This window comes from Rattus rattus, chromosome 15 (genome assembly GCF_011064425.1).
Source record: "Rattus rattus isolate New Zealand chromosome 15, Rrattus_CSIRO_v1, whole genome shotgun sequence".
Taxonomy (NCBI): domain Eukaryota; kingdom Metazoa; phylum Chordata; class Mammalia; order Rodentia; family Muridae; genus Rattus; species Rattus rattus.
This window is the reverse complement of record NC_046168.1, coordinates 36,970,832-36,996,455: the sequence shown is the minus strand read 5'-3', so window position 1 is coordinate 36,996,455 and position 25,624 is coordinate 36,970,832. Positions and strand designations below refer to the sequence as shown.

General features: G+C 40.7%; 1 protein-coding gene across 1 annotated transcript in view; it reads right to left on the bottom strand.

Moving 5' to 3' along the window:
• Window positions 1–13,095: 13,095 nt before the first annotated feature.
• Dtwd2 (DTW domain containing 2) overlaps window positions 13,096–25,624 on the bottom strand; it is a 62,764-nt gene continuing 50,235 nt past the window's right edge. Inside the window, exons 5-6 of the mRNA XM_032885904.1 lie at window positions 22,130–22,258; window positions 13,096–13,909 (exon numbers count right to left, since the gene is read on the bottom strand). Of these exons, the coding sequence (XP_032741795.1) occupies window positions 13,739–13,909; window positions 22,130–22,258 (300 nt within the window). The 3' untranslated portion in view covers window positions 13,096–13,738. The remainder of the gene's footprint in view (window positions 13,910–22,129; window positions 22,259–25,624) is intronic.

Genomic DNA, 25,624 nt, shown 5'->3' with positions numbered 1-25,624 from the left:
GCTTGCTGACAGGAGCCTGACATAGCTGTTTCCTGAGAGGCTCTGCCAGAGGCTGATAAATACAGAGGCTGATGCTAGCAGCCAACCATTGAACTGAGAATGGGGTTCCCAATGGAGGAGTTAGAGAAAAGATTGAAGAAGATGAAGGGGTTTGTAACCCCTTTAGAAGAACAACAATATCAACTAACCAGACCTCCCAGAGCTCCCGGGAAATAAACCACCATCTCAGGAGAACACAGGGATGGACCTATGGCTACATCCGCATATGTAGCAGAGGATGGCCTTGTCAGGCATCAATGGGAAGAGAGGCCCTTGGTCCTGTTAAGGGGAATGTCAAGGCAGGGAGGTGGGAGGGAGTGGGTGGCTGGGTAAGGGAGCACCCTCATAGAAGCAGGGAGAGGGGGGATAGGATAGTGTATTTCTGGAGGGGAAAGCAGGAAAGGGGATAACATTTAAAATGTAAATAAAAATATCCAATGAAAGAAAAAACTATAAAAAAATATGATCACTCCTCCTCTAAATCTTATCCATAAGCAAAATTTCTGTTCCCTGTCCTAGTGATCTAGAAACAGCAGGCACAGAATTTTCTCTGTTTCAGAAGCAGCAAGGGATACAACAGTGGTTCACTGAACTGGAAGCTGAGACTTCTCCCCAACTATATTGGTTCCTCGTGCCAGGAAAACAACAGGCAGATCACAGAGCTACGGTGCTGACTAATTTTGATCATCAAGGGAAAGTGGTTTGCCCAGCACAAAAGGGAGCTTCAAGAACTGACTAGCACGAGTGGCATCCTTTAGTGCGTCTCTTGTTTTTCATGGGTCCATGAAAGGATGGAAAGATGATGGGAGACTATAAGAACCCAACATAAGTCAGTCTGCTGGTGTCGTGGGTTGAAATGTGAGCAAGCAAATAGTGGTTGCGTTGGGGGCACCCAGTGTGAGTTGTTTTATTACGAAGCAGTTTATAACTAAGTGTGAAGCTCTCTGTGAATTATCACCAAAAGCGACCCGACTGCAGAGGGATCTCAATAACTGAGTAGACAAGATGACACAATTTATGGGTTTTAGGCTTCTTCTCGTATCACGTCCCTAAGCTGTGACCCAGTTCAAGAATTTAAAGTCATCGCAGCACGGGATGAAAACATGAATAGTTGAGTGCTTGCTGAAGGCACATAAAATGATGAGAGTGTTTAGGAGGGACATACATAAAGGTGTGTGCTCGGTTACAAAAGTGAGCTCTATAGAAAGAAGAACTGCAATAATTACATTTGTTTGATATGAGTTTTCAGTTTTTCTCCCCTTCCGTTTTTATCAAATGGAAGCTATCCTCACAATGGTTTATTACTCTTTTACTTCAATATTTACTTTACAGAAGATTAAAGTTAACCAAGAAACTTGGCTGACAGAGAAATAAACATCATGCAAAGATAAACTGACATGGTATGTTGTATATACTCCTGCAGGGAGGATGTAACACATTTTCAGTTGTGTTACACATGTATTACAGTGGGCAGAAGCATGCCTTTACTGTCACCCTTAATAGAAAGTTACGTTTGGTTAAAAGATACATGTATAGGATGTGTATTATATATAAGAGGAAGTGTAATGGCTATTATAGTGCTGATTAGATTAAACTGGAAGCTACTTCTCCAAAATCTGTTTCTTGTTAGATCCATGTTGGGATTGGCCTACAGGGGGACCTTAAAGCTGAAAGGTGGAGAAAAAAGAAGCATCCTTTGCTCCCTGAAGGTCAGATAAAGCATTCAGCAATGGAGTGCAGCCTAGCAGCCTCTGATGTCTCCTAACTTGCCACTCTTCCTGCATTCTGCCTACTTGATCAACAGCTGTTGCAGGCCACTACCAATGGCTGATCAAGAACTCATACACGGTGGCATTCAGATGCAATGCTACCTAAGGGGTTTGCCATCAGTCTTACATGGGTGGGCAAAGGTGCTTGTGTTCACAGATATTCATTTCTGTCAACGAGGGTGCTGAGGGTACCTGGAAGAGAATGGGGGACAAGAAACACAAAGAAGGACGCCAAGACAAGAGTCTGATCAAGGCAACAATTTTATTTTTTCCCAAGGCTGAATTTATACCCTAACAGGGGTAACAGAGAGAGGGGGCAAATGGGAAACATTTACACAGGCCTAGGACACAGTATTTGTGTGGTCAGCTAATGTCAGCAGGATGTTGGATTTTCAGAAAGGTTACAGGTCATCACATTGGGTATCTTGATGTCAGAGTATTTCTCAGCAAGGTCAGAACTTTATCATATCATTATTCATCCTGACCACCAGATTTGTATTAGTCTTCTGCAGCTGGCTGGGGATTTTTCCATGAACCCAGTCATATTTAATTCTAACCATAATAATAACATCAATAATGGAGGGTTTCAAGGGCATCGCTCCCAACACATTTCAAGGTTGTTCTTACCTGTGGCTGGCCAGGACTTCAGATAGCCTAAGTGTACTCCCACTTTTGAGCCTTCATGTTTTCAATTCCATTCCTAATTCTGTAAGGTTCAGCTATTATACTTAATCCCTTTTCCATAACACGAGTAGTCATCTGATTCTGTGACTAGAACCTAACACAAGGTCAAGGTACAGAACATGCCCTCTCGATGTTCCAGACTAGAAAACCCACCATCAGTGGAGTGGTATCTAGCAAGAGCCTTCTTTGTGCATCAGTGGAAGAGAAGGAGTAAGGGCATAAGGAGGTGAGGTGGCCTTTCTATAATGATACCCATCCCGCCCACAAGGATGGAGCTATAATGCCAAGCATGTGTGGATGGGTCTCACCCCAATATTACTACAATAATCATCAAAAATCTCATCATTTCTTTAATACTTTCCCTAATATGAAAATTTAAAGCTGCAAACTTCTCTTTAAGGCTTGCATTAATCAAATCTCATAAATTTTCATTATGGCTTACATGAAAATACTAATTTTTCTTGTGATTTTACTGACCCTGAAATTACTTGAAGTACACTGCATGTGAATAATGATTTCTAATTAAATTCTAATATATTCAGGAACATATTCTATAGGCTTTCAATCCTTTATTGTTTATCAGGAATCCTATTAAACTTGGTACCTTACTCTTCTGTGTGAACTGCAATACCTGCATACTACGAGTTTTGCAGGATAATGCACCACAAAGTTAATTATGTCAGAGTGGTGAACTGTGGTGTTCAGAACAACTACAGCCTTACTAATTGTTTTACCAAGTACCAAAGGAGGGATGTAGAGACAAAATCCCACCAATAAGTTACAATTATATTTTTCCCTTGGTTATAGCAAATTTTATTTAACCTGTTTAGAAACCTTCCTTAATGAAATGATCCTGTTATTAGGTTTGATAATCTTTCAAGTCTATTTTGTGTGAGATTAGCACCGATACACCAATTTTCTTTCAGTTTATTTAGTAGCTTTACATTTTCTTTTACTTTCAAGTTCTTTTTCTGTATGTCTAGCACCTGCTCAAAACTGTACACAGCTGAAACTCAGTTTTTAACCCAATCTGACAGGTTTTGTCCTTTGATTAGATCACTTATATTATTACACAAAGTAGCTGCGTGTGATTCTAATCTCGGTTGTCAAATTGACTGGATTAAAAATCACTTAGGACATAGTTTTCAATCTTCCTGATGCTACAACTCTTTAATACAGTTCCTCATGTTGTGGTGACCCCCAGCCAAAAAAGTTATTTTCATTGCTACTTCATAACTGTAATTTTGCTACTGTTACCTGTCATAGTGTGAATATATGTTTCCAATGGTCTTAGGTGACCCCCGTGAAAGGGTTGTTCAACTTTGGAAGAGTTGCAACCCACAAGTTGAGAAGCACTGACCTAGGAAACCAGTGATGCACAATACTGGGGATATCAAGAGGGCATCTTCAGAGAGAATTACACCATGAGTTCTGGTGTTTATACCTTGAAGATGCGATGTGATTTTCTCCAAGACTAACATTATTATTTTGTGTATTTAGGTGTTTTCCTGTGTGTGTGTGTGTGTGTGTGTGTGTGTGTGTGTGTGTGTGTGTGTGTGTGCGCGCGCGCGCGCACGTTCGTGCATGCGTACACACAGCATATATAGGCAATAAACAATGCCCACAGTGACCAGAGAGAACATTAGCTCCTCTGAGACTGGAGTTAAAAATAGCTGAGGGTTACCATATGGATAAGGGGAACAGAACCTGGATCCTCTGGAAGAGCAGCCAGTCCTCTTAACCAGTGACTTATCTCTCCTACTCCATTGTGTCCTCTAAGGTTAATATCTTCCATCTTGGGAGGGAAAGATGTTAAGACACAGGATGTTTACAGAGAGGCGAAACAGGCTTTAGCTCATTAAGCTCAAGAAGGAAACAGTCAAAGGGGTTAGGAAGTCCCTGACTTCACCAGTCCCTCACCTCCACCTCCAAACAAGTGTAAACACTGCCAGTATGCACACAGAACAAGTCTGTGGTTCTCACAGGGAACGTGACTCAGTGACTCCTTCTGCGTGATGGGTCAGCAGTGAAAAGATGATTCTTTTTTTTATTTCCCATAGTTCAGAGGGCTATGATTGGGTATTGAGATGCCAAATCATTTAAGTTCAGACTCCATTTTAGAGAACCTAGCCTAAGTTTGAACTCAGGTAAACTAACAGGCTGGTACCTAGCATTAGTTTCCAAGTTGCCCCCACAACAAAACCTGAGCCTAGTTCCAGTCTCTAAGATAATCCCCAACAAGACCAGCGTTTCCAGGTTACACACTTAACAATAATGTCTCCAGGTTATTCCCCCAACAAACCTACACTCTCAGGTTACAAGCACGCCCACTGCCTAATGACCACCAATGCAGAGGAAAACAAAAATTAAGTTCATGATATGACTCCCAGCACCAGCCTATTATGTTAAAGGCCACAATAGCTTTCCAATTCAATGTTTGCACACTTACTCCCCCACTCCCTGCCCAGTTGCTGTTTACTATAAAGCCTAACAGAGGCTCCCCCACCACCAAAACCATCCTGTGTGATGATGGTGCATTGGGGGACTGCGGGAGGGCAGCTAGCTTGAATAGAACGACCATGCTTTGAGTTGCATCAGAGTGGCTCCTGTCTGTTTTGGGGGGGTCACTAACATTTCCCTGGTACAACAGTATCATCTTAGGATACTGTTGGCACAATGTTATTAGGCACTGTGTAAATTATTTAAATGCTGATTTCTGTGACCCTATATCTGGTTGCAGTCCTAATTCAAAGAATATCCTATCTCAATCATGCATAAACAACAGCTCCCCAATTATTCTCTGATGTGTCTGTCCATAAAGAGAGCTTAAGAGCCAATGACTCAGCAGGGGAAAGATTAGAATTGGACTTCCTGCCAACCAGGGGAGGGGCAGGAGAGAGAGGAAATAGGGAATTCAGCCACAGAGAGAGGTTGGGGAGAGAGCATTAAAAAATACCTTTAGCATAGAAAACCATAAAATTCCAAGTATCTTGGGGATTTTGGCTGGGAGGTAGCCAGATTAGCATAGAAAATTAAAACAGTAATAACTACCCAGTTATAGTGCCCTTACATCTTGATAAATAAATATATTAGTCCAGTCTGAATTATTTGGGAGCTAGCTGGGTAAGAGGAAAACTACGACACACTCACTAAGAAGTCACTAACAGAAACCAATTATTATGGACTGAACTATTCTGGGCACTTGATAATAAGGAATTCCAGGAAGCCTGGAATTCTCTTGACATAGCTTGAAGGAGAAAAGCAGTAGTGGTGATGGGGAGGGCTGGACAGTGGCATGTGAAGAGCTCACATTAAGACTCAACTTGGGTAGTAAAAGGGTACAAAGAACAGTCATGTGACCACAGTGCCTAGGAGGTGGCATAACCTAAGTCTACCTATGAAAGCATGGTACCCTGGAGAGCTCCCTCTCTACTGTGAGTTTTAGTTAGCTTACCTACTACCTGGTTTCCTTTTGACTTTAAAACACAGTACATCATTAGTTTTGGTTGCTATCACCCCAACCCCTCTTCTCCACCCTCTGCTTGAAAACAACCAGCTGGATATTATTTTCATAAACCTATCTGCATCTTTGGGTCGGACACTGAAGGCCATTTACAGTTACCATTATTGGGGAAGGTAAGTTGACACATGTAAACCTTTTCCGCTTCATTCAAATACTGTGTTCCTTTCTTCTTGTATACTTTTAGCTTTCTGGCTCACTGGGCTGAATGTGTTTGTTTCTGTTCTAAAACTCATCTACTCAACTAGTCATGACATTTCCTTCTTGAAATAATGTCTGTGACTCTTCCTCCTCTATATGTAGGACTGCTTCCAAGATTTTCTTCAATATTTATGTTCATAATTATATTATTAGTCTGTGATTATCTTGGGAATTCTTTATTTCTCCATTGATTTTAAAAGAACATTTTTTTTACTTTTTATTTACATTTACACTCCGGCTTTTATTCCCCTCCCAGTCCATCCTCCAATTGTTCCACATCCCATACCTTCCCCTCACCGCCCCCCACTCCCGTCTCCACCAGGATTTCCTCACCCTCCACCTCACCAGACCTCTAAACTTCCTGGGGCCTTCAGTCTCTTGAGGGTTAGGTGCATCTTCTCTGACTGAACCCAGACCTGGGAGTCCTCTGCTGAATGTGTGTTGAGGGACTCATCTCAGCTGCTGTATGCTGCCTGGTTGGTGATCCAGTGTCTGAGAGATCTCGGAGTCCAGGTTAATTGAGACTGATGGTCCTCCAACAGGTATGCCTTCCTCCTTGCTTCCTCCAGTTTTTCTCTAATTCAAGCAGAGTAGTCAGCAGCTTCTGTCCATTGGTTGGGTGCACATATCTGCATCTGACTTTTTCAGCTGCTTGTTGGATCTTTGGAGGACAGTATGGTAGGTCCCTTTTTGTGAGCACCCCATAGCCTTAGTAATGGTGTCAAGTCTTGGGGCCTCCCCTTGAGCTGGATCCCACTTTGGGCCTGTCAGTGAACCTTCTTTTCCTCAGGCTCTTCTCCAATTCCATCCCTTCATTTCTTCCAGACAGGAATAATTATAGGTCAGAGCTTTGACTGTAGGATAGCAACCCCACCCCTCACTTGATGCCCTGTCTTTCTGCTGGAGGTTCATTCAACAAGTTCCCTCTCCCCACTGTAGGGCCTTTCATCTAACGCCTCCCACCCCACACCTGTTTGAGTCCTGAGAGTCTCTCACTTCCCAGGTCTCTGGTACATTCTGGAGGGTCCTCCCAACCTCCTTCCTCACAAGGTTGCCTGTTTCCATTCTTTCTGCTGGCCCTCAGGGCTTCCCACTCAATACCAGATCATGTTCCCCTCTCCCCAACCCTCATCCCCTTTCTCTCCCCTGTACCTCCCTCCCTCCCTCCCCACTTGTGGTTGCTTTTTTCTCCCTCGAAAGTGGAACTGAGGCATCCTCACTTGGGCCCTTCAGCTTGTTGACCTTTTGAGTTCTGTGGACTGTACCTTGGGTATTCTGTACTTTTTTTTTTTTTTTTTTTTGCTAATATCCACTTAGTGAGAACATATTGTGCATGTCCTTAAAGGACACCTTTATTGGATATTATTTGAATGTCTTACGTGTCCTACTTTGGGGTCTCTGCTGGGAGGTCTAATATAACTTGTAACTTTGGAAACAGGCCTTCTCGTTTGAGGTTTGCAGGGCTCTTTCTAGCACCTACAGCATTTTAAACTCTGTAACCTGGAGTTCCTTTATGTCATTTCTACTTCAGTTCTAAATACCTTTTTATTTAAATGCCCACATTTTCCTATTACTTCAGGAATTGTCTTCTACAATTTCATAAAATAGGTCTTATATGCTTTCTGTTTATATTTTAGCCCATTTTACCTAATGATTCTTGGGTCTTTCTCGTGTCCCCAAGAATTCCTGAAAGTTGTATTCATGGCTTTTGCTGTTCTTTATTGTTAAATGACTCCCTTTGGTCATCAATCTTTGCTTGGTCTAATATATTGGTAATATTTGCCACTGAAATTTTTAGGATTCTTTTACATTTATTGGGAGGGGACTTGGGGATGCCTGCAAGTGCGTGCCAGAATACAGGTGTGAAGTTCAGAGGACGATTTGTGGTATCGGCTCTCCCTCCCGTCTGCATGTGCGTTCTAGGACTAGAACTCAAGTGACAAGGACCTTTGCCTGCTAAGCCATCATTGGCCATCTGCTGAAAGGTTCAGTTGACCTGTGTGGGCCTTTTCATTCTTGAGTATTCTGTTTGGTTATTATTGTTGCTGCTCTTTTTATTGACTTATTTCAATTTATTTTTTAGAATATCTGTCTCTGTTGGATTTCTCATCCATATTTTGCATTAACTTTCTTTCTCCTTTAAACACTGCTCATTTTTTTTTAATTTTTAATTCTTTGTCTAACACTTGAATAATTTCGTTACTGTTGGACTGGTTATTTAAAAGCCATAAACTTTAGGGAAGGCCATGTAGTCCTTACATTTCTAACTTATAAATACATGTACTTTTATACAGGTGTTTTGTTAGTGGGCCGTCTTCTCTTGGGATCTCAATCTCCAATACAGATTAGAGGAGAAAATGCAGAGAGCACTATAGCAACTGTTTTAAAACAAACTAGATATTCAAATTCAGGGGGGGGGAAAGTTGGAGAAAGAAGATTGGAACAGAGGATGGGGCATAGGAGGGGATTGGAATAAGATCAACCGAAACCAATGATATATTAGTTTAAAGCAATAAGGAAACCATGTAATAGGGAAGCTAATTAAAAACTAAACCAATAACCAAACTAACAAACCAAAACCCAGAGGTCCCTTGTGGGGGAGATAAAAGCTGCATCCAGAAGCCACTGTATGTTAATGAAAATACCATTACCAGGAGTGGGCTGCCTCCTATGAGCTGCTGGGCAGGGAATCCTCTAAGGTCCTCCTCCCACCCCAAACAGGAACAATGATTGTTACTGCTGTTGGCTACCCAGCAGAACTGGATGGTAAGATCCAATTTCTGAAGTTACTGACTGTCCTGGCTGCAGGACACAGAGAAATCAAGTTGGAAGTAGGCTAGAAGCTTCCTCCTGTCACCCAACCCTCAGAGTGCCAGAAGGTACTTGGCCTACTGCAGGGGGAGAACTGTCTTAGGTCTGGTGTTGTGCGGTATGATACTGCACAGCCAGACAAGATGTACTCATAAACACAACAGTGACAAATGTATAATGGGAGTAACAAGCCACTTTCTGACTGGGATTAAAGCTTACTCTGCAGGAGAGAGGACCAGTCAAAAACGTGTTGCTGGAGAGATCATAGGCCCTTGGTGGGAAGCTATAGCTGCTGTTTTCCTAGGTGGACAAGCTTTCATCATGTGAACTTCCTGTGCCCACAGATTAGTGCTGATGTCAACTTGGTCAGAGGACCTTCCTTTGTAAGTGGGTGGCAGTGATGCAGAGACTCTTAACTGATCAAAATGCTGACAGTAAGTGACAGTTTAAGGTTTGGGCATCTATAACAGCCCCTCCAAGGCTCAGAAAACACTGCAGAATAAGGGATTAAAAGAATTTTAGAGTCACAGAAAGAAGAAGCGTAATACGGATGTTGAATTCTAGGTGATACACAGGAATCCCTATGCTAACCTGAATAATGTTAAGGTTAAATATGTTCTCCTTAGTTGGCCTGAAAAGGTAGAATGCTTTCCATGCCCAAGGCCCATGTCACACTAAAGGAGTAATCTGGGATCTGGGGGCTGGGATGCAAATGCACACGTGAAGGTCAGAAGTCATCGCTGGGTCTCATTATGTTCCATCTGTCTGTTTATTACTCTGCTAGACTATCTGGCCAACACTCCACAAGGATCACCTTCACTCCAGCTCCCCTCCCCAGTGCTAGGATTACAGGTATGTAGCTGCATGCTCATCTCTTCTCTTTTCCTTTTTTTATCAGTTAATAATTTTATACCATGTATTTTCATTATATTAACTTCCCTCCTCAACTCTTCCAACTCACTTAACACTTTGTAATTAAAAACAATCCACTGAGTCCAACTTATGCTGTCCATGTACTCTTGAATGCATGGTTGTGCACTTGAGTATGATCGACCTGCCAGGAGCCACCCAGAGACAATTGAATTTACATCTCCTAGAAGCTGCCGACTACTAAGGGCTCTTCAGTTAGGGGTGAGACTTCATGCCTATCTCTCCTCTCCATGCTGGGATTTGGTCTGGCTTCAGCTTTCACAGGCCTTATGTATACTGCAAGTTTCCATGTTCAAAAACCACACTATATCTGAAAAACATTGCCATCCACTATCTCTGGCTCTTACAATTTTTCTGCCCCCTCTTCTGTATTGAACTCTGAGTCTTGGAAGGAGGGTAGGTGGTACAGATGTGTCATTTAGGGGTAAACATTCTGCAGTCTTGTATTCTCTACACCTTGATCAGTTGTGGTTCTGTGTGTTAATCATGATCTACTGGGAAAAGTAATTTTTCTGATAACATTTAAGAGCTACACTAACCTATGGGTATAATGGTTAGTTTCTAGTAGAATAAGAGGAGTAGGTTCTACCCTAGGGCTTTTCTAGCCACAGACTCTTGACCTCCAAAATGTCGACAGGTATGAGTTCTGTCTTATGGAATGGGTTTTAACTCCAATCGGAAAGTGGTTAGCTATTCCACTGGTGTTCAAGCCACTATTCCGCCAGTAGGCATGTCTTGTCAGGCCAGTGTTACTATTGCTCACAGCTCACAGATGGATGGAACTGATGACTACTTTTCTCCTCCAGCAGGCTGTATAGCATCTTCCGGCACTAGAAAAGCTAGCCAGGCGGGATGAAGCTTCCAAGTCAGTATCAGCTTGGTCTCTCCATTTCTGATTTAAGTGTGTAGTGTCTTCAGCAATAAGGTCTCATTGAATTCTGGCGTGTAACTGAGAGCACTGGCAACAGCATTTAATGTTTGAAGATCTCTGAGACCTCACAGGCCGACCATTCCAAAGGTACTTACCCATTCCTGGCACTGGGTTTGCTATCCTGTGTTGTCTAGCAGGTAGCCTTCATTGACCCCTGTATCCCAAGATTCTCCAGGATATGTGCTATAATGAGATTTGGGGGTACTGTTAAAGGCTTTTTCTTCAAGTATTGATTATGTGGTTCCTGTCCGTGAGTCTATGTATGTAGTGAATTATACCTACTGGTTTACGTATGAGTTACCAGTACATTTCTGGGATGAAGTTGACTTCATCCTGGCCAGTGTATAGAAATATAACTTTCTGTCCTCCTTTCCTTACCATCCCCTTCTCCATCAGCTATCAAGATCTCCGGCTTACCTGCTCTACTGTTTTCTCTCTCTAACCCTAGTGATCGGTCTCTCGATACCCACTGAGTTTAAATTACTTTATCGAATAATCAAGAATTTAGAAAGCGAGCCATGTGTCTGCAGTGACAGCATCCTGCAATCCCTAGCCATACCAGACTCCCTCATACCCTGCTCATATCCACACATAAGTAATCTCCCTCTTCTCAAAGGCAGGCTGCCTTTCCTAACGCAATAATCTTCCACTTTCCTCAAAACATGGCCTGCTAATGGTACTGCACTAATGGTTCATTGACCTATGTCCAGGTCACAGCCGCTGCCTGTTACACTGCTTATCAGAGTGGTTATTCACTCAGCCAGGAGGCCTTTGGGGCTTGAGGATAAAAGAATGCAGGTTTCTTCTTTTCTTGACCATAAGACTTCTAACATGTTCCCATAGCACTGGTATGCACTCTGAGGAGGAGCTGGGCTCCTCTGCCCTATCTGCTTGCTCTGCACATGTAGGCTGCACATTTCAGATATCCACCTTAAACTACAGTTTTGAAAAATGCCATTTAAGTGCCTGTGGAGCTCAGTAAAATACTCCTTTCTTTTTTCTCTTTTTCTTTTTTTTTTTTATTTTTTTATTTCTTTAAAGCTTCAGTGGCATACTACCTTAGGGTCCAATTTCTTCTACAAATCTAAACTTCTGTTTTTCTGAATTTGCCTCATTTCTGTGTGCTGCTCAACTCCTGACTTTACATATCACTCACCATTCCCTGTAGCCATGTACCTGATGCTCTTTGGATTCACAGATGCAGCAAAGTGCCAAGTATCTCAAATCTGCCATCCCTCTTATATCTAGATATATCTTCTTGAAAAATGTAGCCAAGTAATGAACTTTAAGCATTTAAGTATTCAGTATGTTTAAAACATAAACATGATTCTAAATTGTAAACACAAATTGATGTGTGGAACTATAAATAGTATCATTTGTCAGATTGTTCTTAAAAAGCAATCCCAAAACTCAAAGGAGTTTATAAAGTTTATTTCCAACATAAAAAATTATGATAGTTTTATCTCATTCCTTAAGAAGCCATTATACATTATACTATTTTTTCATTATTACACAAATAATCAATTGCTACTAGACATTTAGGTTATAAAAGACCAACTTATTTTTAAATGCAAATATAAGTCAGCAATTGAAGACAAACCTAAATTTAAATATTTTTCCATAATTTGCTACATATTTGTTAGCATTCTAATTGGGACCAGCCAAGCTGATCTGAGCCAATAATAAACAAATGGACATAAAAATAATCAGAAACTGGTATGTTCATGCCACACAGAGAAGTATTTATCAAAATCGCCACAAAAATGCATGCTTGGTTTTTCCTTCCACTCTCACACTGGATTCAGGAAACTTGAATAATCGTGAACAACAGTCAAAATGAAACGTCTTGATCTTGCCAAAGTGTATGTTTAACTGTAAATTTTGTATAAATATATAAATTCTCTTATTCTTTACAAAATATTAGTAAATATTCTCCTAATAAGGTGAGGGAATCGATCTTTCACATTGAAAGTTTTTTCTCTTTAAAAAATGTAAACAGAGCTAATAGAAATGATAGCTGTATAATTTACTTCAGTCATTTTCATGTAGAAACTTCATCAAAACCTCTTACCACCAGTTAACTTGTTCAATGAACACTGAAAAACTGAAGTTATGCACAGCATCTCCCATTGATAATACAGGCTATTTCAAAATTAGATGGACTCCTCAGGAATTCAGCCACTAACAGAAGATGTAAGTCACATTCGCTGAGTCCACATAGAACCCTAAAGAGTAAAGTTTCCCTGTTCCTTTCTACTCCTTAATAACATACACAGCCCTCTGTGTCACTTACTTCACACTCTGAATTTCATTCACTAGGCTGACGCATTAGTTTCATGGGCTATACTCCATCACTAATCTACACCCACCTATGTATAAGCACTGACGGGAACATGTTCCCAGACAAAATTTTCTTCATTTTACGAACAACAGGTCCTTAGTCTAGACTAACAAGTAACCCTTTTTTGAATAGACCTTTTAAAAAACTGTATTGGAAGCACATGTTTAAAAGCAGATCCAGTATCTCGACAAAGGTGGCACATGCCGTTTATCCCAGAACTTGGGAGGCAGAAGCAGCCAGATCTCTGAGTTTGAGGCAAGCCTGGTCTACAGGCTACACAGAGAAACCTTGTCTTGAAAAAACAATAAGAAAAATAAAACAAAAACAGAGACAGCGTGAAACCGCTTCTCAGTCAGTGGGGTGAACCATTAGATGCTGTGGAGCAGACCTCGTCCTTCAGCACAAGGGTGGGCCAGCGTTCCTCCTTCTTCAGAGTAAAAGTCAGAACTGGGAAGATGGAGCACAGCCTTGTCAGCCAATGACAGGAAAACCAGCACGCAGGGACAAGTGTGCTAAATTTTGACACTGTTGATTAACAGCTCCATCTTCCTGAGTTTGCGTTTGTTCTTTGGCATAGGCTTGGGATATAATCCATTCTTCAGAAGATACTCCTTGCTGAGGCGAATCTGAGCACCATGCTGAAGCTGGAAAGAGCACAGAGCTTGAAGAGGGCGAAGCAGAGTCTGTTGAGAAAAAAAGACACTAAAAATGTATTGTTGGCAACTTGTATGCTATCTACATCTTTCTTTCAAAAACAGCCACTTATGTGCCCTTTTTAATTATTTTCTTTAGCTGTGAAGAGAAATGGCTATTCTAACACTTCATATATATTTCTAAATTATCAGATTGTAATAAAAGGCTTTATCCTGATTTTCAATACAGGCAATAGAGTCTGAATTAAGCTTTATACCTAATTTATTTAAATTAAATTAAAATTTGACATTACAATAATTTAATCTGTTAACAAGATGATTAAAGGAGACATTTAGATATGAAGACAGGCACATCAAACTGGTTGACTTTCAATCACTAGTTACTAGATCTCACTGATACAGACAATTCCAGGATGGCAGCAAAGTCTTCCTCACAGTGGTCCATGGATGAGAAATGGGTGCCAGAGCTGGGTGTAGCTCATTTGACATACTGTATAATTTTATATCAAATCCCTGCAGAGCCAGGCATGGACAACACTAGGGTGTGAATTGGATATACATGTAAGTTAGTCTGGTAGTGAAGGCTGCCATACAATACATGTCATGATCAAAGGTTAAAGCAAAATTGTATAGTATTTTAAACACATTTTTAGATCAGATTCTTTGGATGTAAGGCTCCTTGTCAAAACCATTTAAATAATAATAGCACAGGTTTTGGTTGAAAAGACCATTAAAGAATCATTTTTAAGAAGGGATAAACTAATAGAAAATGTTCAAAGTTTCTGTGTGGAAACAATATCCCCCACATATACAAAACACATGGTAGAAGGGGCTTTGCTTTACAACGAAGGCAGTCTCTGTAATGTCTTCTTCCTACCCATTATTTTTATCTTTATTAATAAAATCCAAATTGCATTCATGAAGGCACTGTGCCCATCTACTAATAAAACAAGGAGTAACGACAGGTAAATAAAAGTCTCATGGAATGAGGCTTTCAGAAGCACTCAAAGCCAACAAATTTAAGCAGCATACGTTTCTGCCCTCTTCTGTCAAAAACATGATTGTTAGAGGTGGGACAATTATCATGATCAGTCAGCAATAATCATGAAGATTAAAACTAAACACAAAGGATGATGGTCGAAGAAGCATATGCCTTTGTGTTTATTTATGTGTGTAGGTGTTTTGTCTACATGAGTATTTATGTACCCACAGGGCAGACAGATTAGATCCCCTGGGATCAGGTCCAGACAGTTATGAGCTGTTGTTTAAGTGCTGGAAATCAAAGCTGGGTGCTCTGGGAGAATATCCATGCTCTTAACCACTCAATCATCTCTCCAGTCTGAAAATCTGGGTCTTTTTTTTTTTTTTTTTTTTTTTTCCTGGAGCTGAGGACCAAACCCAGGGCCTTGCGCTTGCTAGGCAAGCACTCTACCACTGAGCTAAATCCCCAACCCTGAAAATCTGGGTTCTTAACATCCTTTCCAAGCTCCATTCATAACTTAAGACTGTCCACTTCAGCATGTTGTATTTAGAGAATAAGTTTAAAAATTTTTTTGATTTAATCACTGCCTCTGTTTTTATATGGTGTCACTCATAGCCCTTATTGATACAGACCAACAAAGAAATAGACAAATTGTCTTAGTTTTTTTACTTAGTATTTTACTGCTGTAAATACACACTATGACCAAAGCAACTCTTATAAGGACAACATTTAACTGGAGCTGGCTTACAGGTTCAGAGGTTTAGTCCATTATCTGGTCATGGCAGCACCCAGGTATGCATGGTACAGGAGGAGCTGGGACTTCTACATCCTCATCTGAAGGCTGCTAGGAGAAGACTGGCTTCCAGGCAGCTAGGATGAGGGTCTTAAAGCCCACGCCCACAGTGACACAACAACATGACCTACAACATGACACCTATTCCAACAAGGTCACACCTTCCCGGACCAAGCATATTCCAACCAACACATTCCACTGTCTGGCCCTCATAGGCTTGTTCAAACACATGAGTTTATGGGACCATACCCATCTATAGCAAAATGCAAAATACATTATTTAATCCAACTTCAAAAGTACCCCTAGTCTATAGCACTCTCAACAATGTTAAAAGTCCCAAATTCAAAGGCTCTTCTGAGATTAATGCAGTCTCTTAACTATAATCCCATATAAAGTCAAAAATACTGGACCAAAATAAGTCAGAAAACCAGCTAGGCAAACTCCAAACTCCACATCTTTATGTCCAGTGTCAAAGAGTTCTTCAGACCTCCAACTCCTTTCATCCTTGTTGACTGCTGTTGGCAGATCTAGCATTCATTAAGTGGGGTTGGTTCCACTCCCACTTAGCAGCTTTTCTCAGCAGGTATCCCAGAGTTCTGGCATCTCTAACATCTTGGGATATCCAACAACTTTGGGATCAAGACAACTTTGACTTTCAACTTCACAGTTCCTTGTTCCAATATCTGGAATCTACACACGATCTTCTAGGCTTCTCAAAAGGGCTTCAGTCACTTCTCCAGCTCTCCACTCTGTAGCACTCTAGGCTCTGGTTGACTCTACTCCATTGCTGTTGCTGTTCTTGGTGATCATCCAATAATACTGACATCTCTAATAGGCTGGAGTCTTTCTCTGCAACTAGGCTTCACCAATGGCCTCTTATAGGCTCCCATTATGGTGCTAAGCCTCAACTTCTTTGCAAGAATCCTTCAGTTCTAGGCCATCAACTGCAACTGAGGCTGCACCTTCATCAGTGGCCTTCCCTGACCTCTTACAGTGCCCAGCCTCAGTTGCTCTCATTGACCCCTTCATGCCTTCCAAACCAGTACCACCCGGGTGACTCTTACACATTACCAAGTCCAACTGCAGCAGGAGGTTTAAACACAGCTTCTTTGTGCTCTCAGAAAACACTTCCCAGAAGATTTCACCTCAGTGATGCTGGTCTCTTCTTTATCACCACTAATTTCTTAGCTCCAGCTAACCAGCATCAATTTTCCCTGTAGCCCTTCAATTCTTGACTCTAAAGTCAAAGCCACATGGCTGAAGTTGCAGAGCTCTGCTCTTTGCTGGGGCTGGAGCATGGTGCCCCTTATTCTATTACCAGCTTTCTGTTTTCTGACTCCTAAGCCTGGCTGCCTTGGAACTTGTTCTATAGACTGACCTTGGACTAAGAGATCTGCATGGTTCTTTCTCCTGTATGCTGGATTTAAAGGCCATATCATTACACCTGGACTTAAGCTTTTCTTCAACTAGAACTTGCTCTGGTCCCAGGCTGACCTTGAACTCAGGGATCTTCTTGTCTTTGTCTCCTGGGATTAAAGGTGTGCAGCACCATGCCTGGGCCTGAGCTTTTTCATGGCCACTATCCCTCAAGGTCTGGAACAAAAGCCTGTCTTTCAGCCTCAAGATCTGGATCACAAGTGTGCCCTCCATTTCTAGGTTATAGTTTATTCCAGATTAAAAGTCCAAATGAAAACAATAACCAGGTAAATACACATAACATGATGTAACTATTCCTTGTTCAATTGCAAGCATAAGCAATAAGCTTAGCTGGATGGGATCTTGCCTTGAAATCACCACCCCCTTGGTCTGTTTATCTCCTTAAACACAGGATTTGGCTCCATTTCACGTCCTGGTGCCCCTTTGATACTTAAACCATATATTTTGTATTCTTTCTATCTAGGCTTGCTATGCTTGATCAGAATGTTCTTCATGAGACTAAACCAGAAAACACAATCTGTGCTGGGCTATTTTGAGACTTCCTTTGTCTATGCAATCAAGATAAATCTCTTTACCCTAGCTTCGGTAGACTCTTCAGACAATTATCAAAAAGCAGCCACATTCTTCTCCAAAATACTACAAAAACAGTGAGCACATACTGAAATTCTTCTCCACTGAAACCTCTTAGACCAGGTATGCACAATTCAAATCATCCTCAACACCAATGTCTTCCCTATTCCTACTTGGATGGCTCACTAAGCCTCACTTAAAGCATTCCACTGCTTTCCAAAGTCACAAAATCCTCATTTCTCCAAACAAAAGTATGGTCAGGCCTATCACAGCAATATTCTACTCCTGGCTTTACTGCGGTGAACTATGACCAAGGCAGCTATTCTAAGGACAACATTTAATTTGGGCTGGCTCGCAGGTTCAGAGGTTCTTAGTACGTTATCATCAAGTCTGAAACATGGCAGCAACCAGGCATGCATGGTGCAGGAAGAGCTGAGAGTCCTAGCCACTAGGAGAAGACTGGCTTCCAGGCTACTGGGAGGGTCTTAAAGCCCATGCCCAGAGCGACACACTTCCTCCAATAAGGCCACACCTACTCCAACAAGGCAACACCTCCCAACAATGCCACTCTCTGAAATAAACATATTCAAGCCACCAAGCAAACATTTTAGACACCTCTACACAGCATTAGTACACACTTTACTATTGCAAAACACCCATTAGGTGTGTCTTCATTATTTCTTTCATAAGAAAGACAGGAAAGGAAGTAGAGAAATGTATGTATGTTACTTAATAGGCAACCCCATGTACAGACTGGATGATAAAACACCAGGTCTGTCGGAAACATGAACAAGACTGTAAACAAATAGAAGCAACTGAAAAGTCTCTTCATCTTCTGACGTCCATTAGGCTTTTCATAGACAGATAATGCCAATGCTCTTTATGGCCAAATACCTCCAACTTTGATATCCAAAGATAAGACTATCAAATTTAGAAAGAACTAAACCAGATCCCCATTTCATCTCTGTGGTGGCCACTAATAATAAAGTCATCTTTTGTCTTGGTAAAAAATCAGTTCACATTTTTTTATCCCTTTAGAAGTTAGCCATGATCACTGCCCTACTTAGATTTTATTGTCAACCTGACACAGTCTAGATTCATCAACTGAAGAACTGTCCAGATCAGACTGCCTGTGCTGGGCTGTCTTGACTGTTAATTGCTATTGGAGGTGCCAGCCCACTGCGGGTGATACCATGGTCTGGGCAGGGGATGCTGAAATGTGTAAGAAAGCTTGCTAGGTTTACAACTGACGGTGTGTGAGCCAGCAAAGAAGCGTTCCTCCATGGACTCTGCTTCGATTCCTACTTGAGTTCTGCCCTGATTCTCTCAGTGATGGACTGCCATCTTTAAGTTGAACTCTCTAAGTTACTTTTGTTCAGAGTAATTTATCAGAGCAACATAATTAATGAAATATGACTTACTTAATGAAATATGACCTCAAGTGTTGTATGTCATCTTTGGGTGGAAGCATTACAAGTGAAGCAGAATTTACTATTTTTCTTGCCTTGTCTTTATGCCAGTGAAATGACTTTGAGGTAGAGCAGAGATTCTCTGAGCACTCCCCACTAGACAAGCAGCATGGGGAGAAACAAAATTATACCATTTTAATTTACTGTAGCCTACCTTAATGATACTATCACATACTAGTTATGTGCTTCAAGATAAGTAGATAAGGTCCACCTAATACAGTTATCATAATAAACAGTAAGATGCCATACTGGACCCCAACAATTACAGTGTTGAAACTTCTACTTGATGTTCAATAAATGATAGTGCTTCTATATAAAGAAAAATTACCAGCTTGGGTGAGAGTACATAAGAAAAATCCTACTTATAAAACACATTTGTTTCAAAATGTTTACTTGGGGTAAATGAGTGTGATGTGAATCCTTTTGTCTCCATGTGTGTAGCCACAACTTTCAAGGAGCCATTCTTAGCAATCACGGATGCTGAACAGAGCTAAGGTCCTTAAATTTACATGCAGCTAAAAGCTTTTTTCACTTCTCTCTTTGAAATTCTGTAAGGTAAAACTTCCCACATAAAAGAAGACCTTGAAACAAAAATAAACCAGAAGGTGAAGGCCCTGTTGTGAATATTGTAGTAGACTAATAAACTCACCAGGTTGTAATCTAAACTTCTATACATCCACAGTCAAATCTGAGAGGCACAAGAGAGACAAAGGTGCTTGTACTGACAACATATCTCACTCAAGAGTAGGGTAATTTTTTTTAGTAATGGAGACTGAAAATATTAGAAAAGCTCTCTCATAAGTTTAAAGGGAAAAACAAGTACAAAGAAAGATTATGCCATCTGCCATGCTGACAATAGGTGGTAAAGTCAAATCCAAACTGACTTTAGAGTCTGTTCTGTGTTCCTTCCTGGAACCACACTCCTACAGCTTCTCACTTCCTGCTACTTCCTGTGCTTGGAAGCTGCTCTAGCATAAAGAATGGGTATGAACTGAAGACTGAAAATCAATGTTATATCAATTCTGTTCATTCTTAGAAGTCTGATGTCTATGGAATGAAGGCATACAATAATTTGCTGTTTTCCAATAGTTTCTCAAGGTTTTCTAGTAGAAATATACCATAGCTTTTCTCCCAGGGAAGAAAGAAATATACCCTTTGTCATAAAAGACAGCAACTGTGTTCCAGAAAGAAGTGTGCTACTTATTTTTTGTAACTAATTTTTAATAGATTGACCTTAATGTTCACTTTCCAATAAAATAACTTATACTATAAATTGGGAGAAAATTTTTTTCTATAATAAGTAACTTGAGACATTTCATTACACATGTGTCCCCTTCATACTATGACCAATCATATTAGAATTACCTAAGTCATGAGTATGACTATGAGACATTGTTTCTCTACTCCTGGCCACTGTGATTTGATTATCCCCGAAGGCTGAAGTAAACAGAATAAAGATTCAAGGTCCTCACTGTTATGATGAAAGTTTATGTTCAATCCATCATCCATTAGGAGGAACATGTGCAATCCCACCACACATATGTCAGCCACTGCTTACTCTCAGATACTATACCTATGACCTAGTTATCTAAGTCTTGTGTACTTATGATAAGGGTTCCTCTTTTATTTTAAGATATCATATCATAAACCATGACAGCTAACTTAGCAGAAATCAATGTCAGCTCTTTGTCATCCATGAATGTTTCTGGTTTCATCAAGAAAAAAAAAAATTAGTGAACACAGACAGAGGAAGGCGATGGTAAAGAAGAAAGGGACGTGTCTGGGCCATCCTGGTCATTCAAAGCTCAGACCTAGGATTGCTGTTATTCTCAAAGACAACGTGTGGGAATTAAACTGGTTAGCTGAAACAGCCTATGCACACATCCAGAGAAAGCCTTGTCAGGAAACACAACTTCCATCAAAAGAAGAGAGCCTCCAACTCTCAGTCTCTACAGCTCAGGGCCCTGGGAGGCACAGCACTTACCCTTGGCTCCCTTCACTCATCAACTGTTCTGCTCCTGGAGGTCTCTTTGTTAATTTCCTTCAAGGTTAATGTCTCTGTGGCTTCCAGCTACTCTACACTAGGCTGCATTCACGGCTAAAGTTTTATTCACGGGTAAAGCATTGTCACAGAGCAGTAAAGACACTTCACAAAGAGAGAAAGAAGAGGCAAGAAGAATGTTGTATATGCACTCGTGCACGTGTGTACCTGGGTTGGAGCATGTGTGTTGGAGGGGTTATCAACTTCATTTGTTTGTAACTGTCATCCTCTGACTTTTTTGTCCTGAGTAAGAAATAATCATTCTCTTATTTTTCATAACCCACCTTAAAATTGTTTATGATACTTTCCTTTTGCTTTAAGTGCAAAGTTTCTAATAATGTCCCAAAAAGTTGAGAATCTACTAAGCTCACTGAAATGGTATTCTCTGCTGATGATTATTACTTATATATGTAAAAACAATCATTAGAATTTTATGGGAATTCAATATAATGCTGATTATAGGTTTTATATCCTTTTTATATTCTATGGGCATTTCTGTCCATACAAGTACCTATTTTATACTCTAAGCAAGTTTTATAAAGAGAATGTTAGCAGATCTCCTCAAATAATGGCACCAATGCAAACAAGTAATGTTGCTGGAGAATGTTCTTTTAATTAAAAAGAAAAAAAATTGATCACTAGAGAATACAAACTACTACAAAAAGAAGTAAGGAATAGTAAAGGAAAAATCCAGCCCAAAACCTCTATTAAATGCTGTGCTACTTAGCATATTAAAAATGCTGTTTGCACAGCTTAGTGGAAATATTTAAATAATGCAATCTGGAATGCTAAACTAACACAGTAAAATACCAGAGGGGAAGAAGATTATAAAAGCCCATAAATATCTACTGCAGATATACTCCATTTGTCATTTGACTTACACAATTTACAAGTTATGCATGTCTAAATTTGCTCAACAAAAGCTAACCTACTTTTAAAATCTCTGGCTCTCACATACCTCCTGTATGCAACTGTTTTTCTCCAAGACGGAAAGAGCAGCAGCAGCACATTCCAGGGTAGAAAGGCACCTGTTGGTTGGTTGCATCCGAATTACATACTGACTACAAATGCTCGTTTTTAACTGCACCTAGAACCAAAAGCAAAGTCATAAAATCTAATTTTCATCTTAAATTTAGAATTATGAAATCTATATTTTAAATACTGTTCAGCTTCCTCCTAAAATTGCAACTTTAGAAGTACTAGGCATATTAGTACCTTTGCACACATCTTTAGGTTACTATTGAACAGAAGAAGAGTCTAGCTACAAAAAAGATATCTGAGAAAGAAGGCTACCCATAATTCATTCAAACTTCTACATATGCTCCAGTAAGGACAAGCACGCATTTCACATGGGAAAGTGCTCAAGTGACCCAATGAGTAGCTTAAAACAGGAACAAAATTCACATGAGACTAAGGATACATACAGCTCAGTGTCAGGCCTTAGTGGGCATGCAGGAAGCCCTCAACTCAATCCTGAGTACTGTCATTTCCTTATCTCCCCCTCAGAAAACTGACACCATTATATCCAAATACAGAGGCCCACAGTCAGACAATCTACAGAAGAATGTGGAAAACCTCAGAACACCCAGTCCTAAATGACATGTCTCCATCAAATCTCTCCTCTCACAGGTCAGGAAGCCTGTGGAAGATGAGGCAGAAAGAGTATAGGAGTCAGAGGGTACAGAGAACAGCAAGAAAACAAGGCCTTGTAAATCAACAGGATGAACGCACATATGAACTCACAGACTGAGGTAGCATGTATGGTGCCTGCATGGGTCTGTACCAGTTAGGGTCCTAGAGCTAAAAGAAGCTGACACATGGCCTCACCACTAAACCAGAAGTTTTCTCCAATTGATAACCATTTGTAAATGAAAGTTTAATTTTCTCCAAGGGAGAAGGATTTGATGAATACATCTTGTTTAAGGCAGTGTTCCAAGGTCTCTCACTCTCTGCATTGAGTGGCTATGGGTCTTTAATTATTCTCATCTACTGCAGGAAGACACTTCTCTGATGATACCTGAGCAATGCATTGACCTACGGTATAGCAGAACGTAATTAGGAGTGATTTTATTGCTACATTCCTTCAGCAGAACAGTGGTACCTGGTATTCCTTTAGGTTCCTGACCTATCCAGTATCAGGTTCTTGGTCATCTGAGCACTGTTAAGGATGGGTTCCACCTCATGGGTGGCCTTTAAATCCAATGACATATTGGTTATGCCCACAAGCTTTGTGCCACTGTTATACCAATATATCTTGCAAGAATATCATTCTTAATCGGTCACAGGTTTTGTAGCTGGATTGGTGGTTACTTTTCTCCTTTGACAGTGTGCCAAGTGCCGTTCAGCACCATGAAGACTGCTCTCTAGGTGAGAACGTTCTACATAGGCACCAGCTCCAGTGTTCAATTAGTTAATTAGTATAGATGTTGTCTTCAGTAACTGGACCCTGTCAACGGTTAACTGGAGAGCAACCAGTTGCCTTGGCAATAGCTTATGTTGTTTGGGGCCCCTTTGGCCAACAACTCAATGAGACGTAACCCATTCTAGTGCTGGGAGCTTCATGGTGATAAGCGATATTCAGGTGGCGTTCCATCTGCCCAGTTATTTGCTTATTTCATTTAGATAACCTTCACACATACATATACTTCAATCAGGTTTTCATACAACCTCTCTGATGGCCCTTAGTTTTAGCTGTTCTTTCTTATATTCCCTCCCTCATCTCTTTCTTAGCTTCCCCTTTCTTTCTAATTCTCCCATTCCAGCACACCCTCCATATCTATCCAAAATTAATCATTCTATTTCCCCTTCTTAGGGAGACCTATCCTTCCCTCCCTCCCCAGACCCTTACTCTACACCTAACCTCTGAGGATTAAAGTTTGCTTATCAAAGACTTAGCAGCCAACACCAACATATAAGAAATATATACCATATTTGTCCTTCTGAGTGTAGGTTATCCCACTCAATTTTTTTTCTATCTCCAACCATTTGCCTACAAATTTTACTTTTTATAGAATTTTAAAATTTTGTTTATTTATTTATTTACACTACAGATTTTATTCCCCTCCTGGTCCACCCTACAACTGCTCCACATCCCATACCTCCTCCCCACCCCCACCCTGTCTCCATGAGGACTTTACACCCCACCTCACCCTCTGCACCAGACCTCCAAACTCTCTGGGGCCTCCAGTCTCTTGAGGGTTAGGAGCATCTTCTCTGACCAAACCCAGACCCAGCAGTCCTCTGCTGTATATGTGTTGGGGGCCTCATATTAGCTGGTGTATGCTGCCTGGTTGGTGACTCAGTATCTGACAGGTCTCGGGGTCCAGGTTATTTGAGAGTGCTGGTCCTCCTACAGGGTTGCCCTCCTCAGCTTCTTCCAGCTTTTCCCTAATTCAACCAGAGGGGTCACCAGCTTCTGCCCATTAGTTGGGTGCACATATCTGCATCTGACTCTTTCAGCTGCTTGTTGGGTCTTTGGAGGACAGTCATGATAGGTCCCTTTTTGTGAACGCCCCATAGCCTCAGTAATGATGTCAAGTCTTGGGGCTCCCCTTGAGCTGGATCCCACTTTGGGCCTGTCACTGAACCTTCTTTTCCTCAGGCTCTTCTCCATTTCCATGCCTGCAAATTTTATGATTCTTTTTTTTTTAACCTCTGAGTAATATTTCATTGTGTATAAATATTTTCTCTATCTACTAATCCACTGATGGATATCTAAGCTGTTTCTAATTTCTGGCTATAAGGAAGAGAGCAGCAATGAATATGGTTGGGCAAGTGTCTCTGTAGTATGATCAAGTGCCCTTTGGGTGTATGCCCAAAAGTAGAATGGCTAGATCTTGGGGTAGAGCGATTCTTAGCTTCTGGAGGAAACAATGCACTGATTTATAGTGGCATATACGTTTTACTCCCACCAGAAGTGGATGAGTGTTTCCCTAACTCTGCATCCTCAGCAGCATGAGTGGCATTTATTTTACTGTTTTTGGTGTTATTCAGATGGGTCTAAGATGAAATCTCAAGTAGTGTGGTTTACATTTCCCTGATGACTAAGGATGCCGAGCACTTCTTTAAATGTTTCTCAGTCATTTGTGTTTCTTCTTTTAAGAATTCTCTGTTTAGATTTGTACTCAATTTCTTGGTCTCCAGCTTTTTTAGTTCTTTATATATTTTGAGTATTAGCCTTATGTCAGATGTAGTTAAAAAAAAAAAAAAAAAAAAAAAAAAATCTTTCCCCATTCTGTAGCCTACCACTTTGTCTGAATGATGGGGTTCTTTACTGTATAGAAGGTTTGTAGTTTCTTGATGTTCCATTTATTGTTCTTAATGCCTGTGCCATCGGTGTTCTGTTCAGAAAGTCTTTCTCTTGTATTATTAAATAATCAAAAGCTACATTTAAAGTTTTTTTCTACCAACTCAGTCATTTTTATTTTGCTTTCTGGATGATCCATTTAAAAGT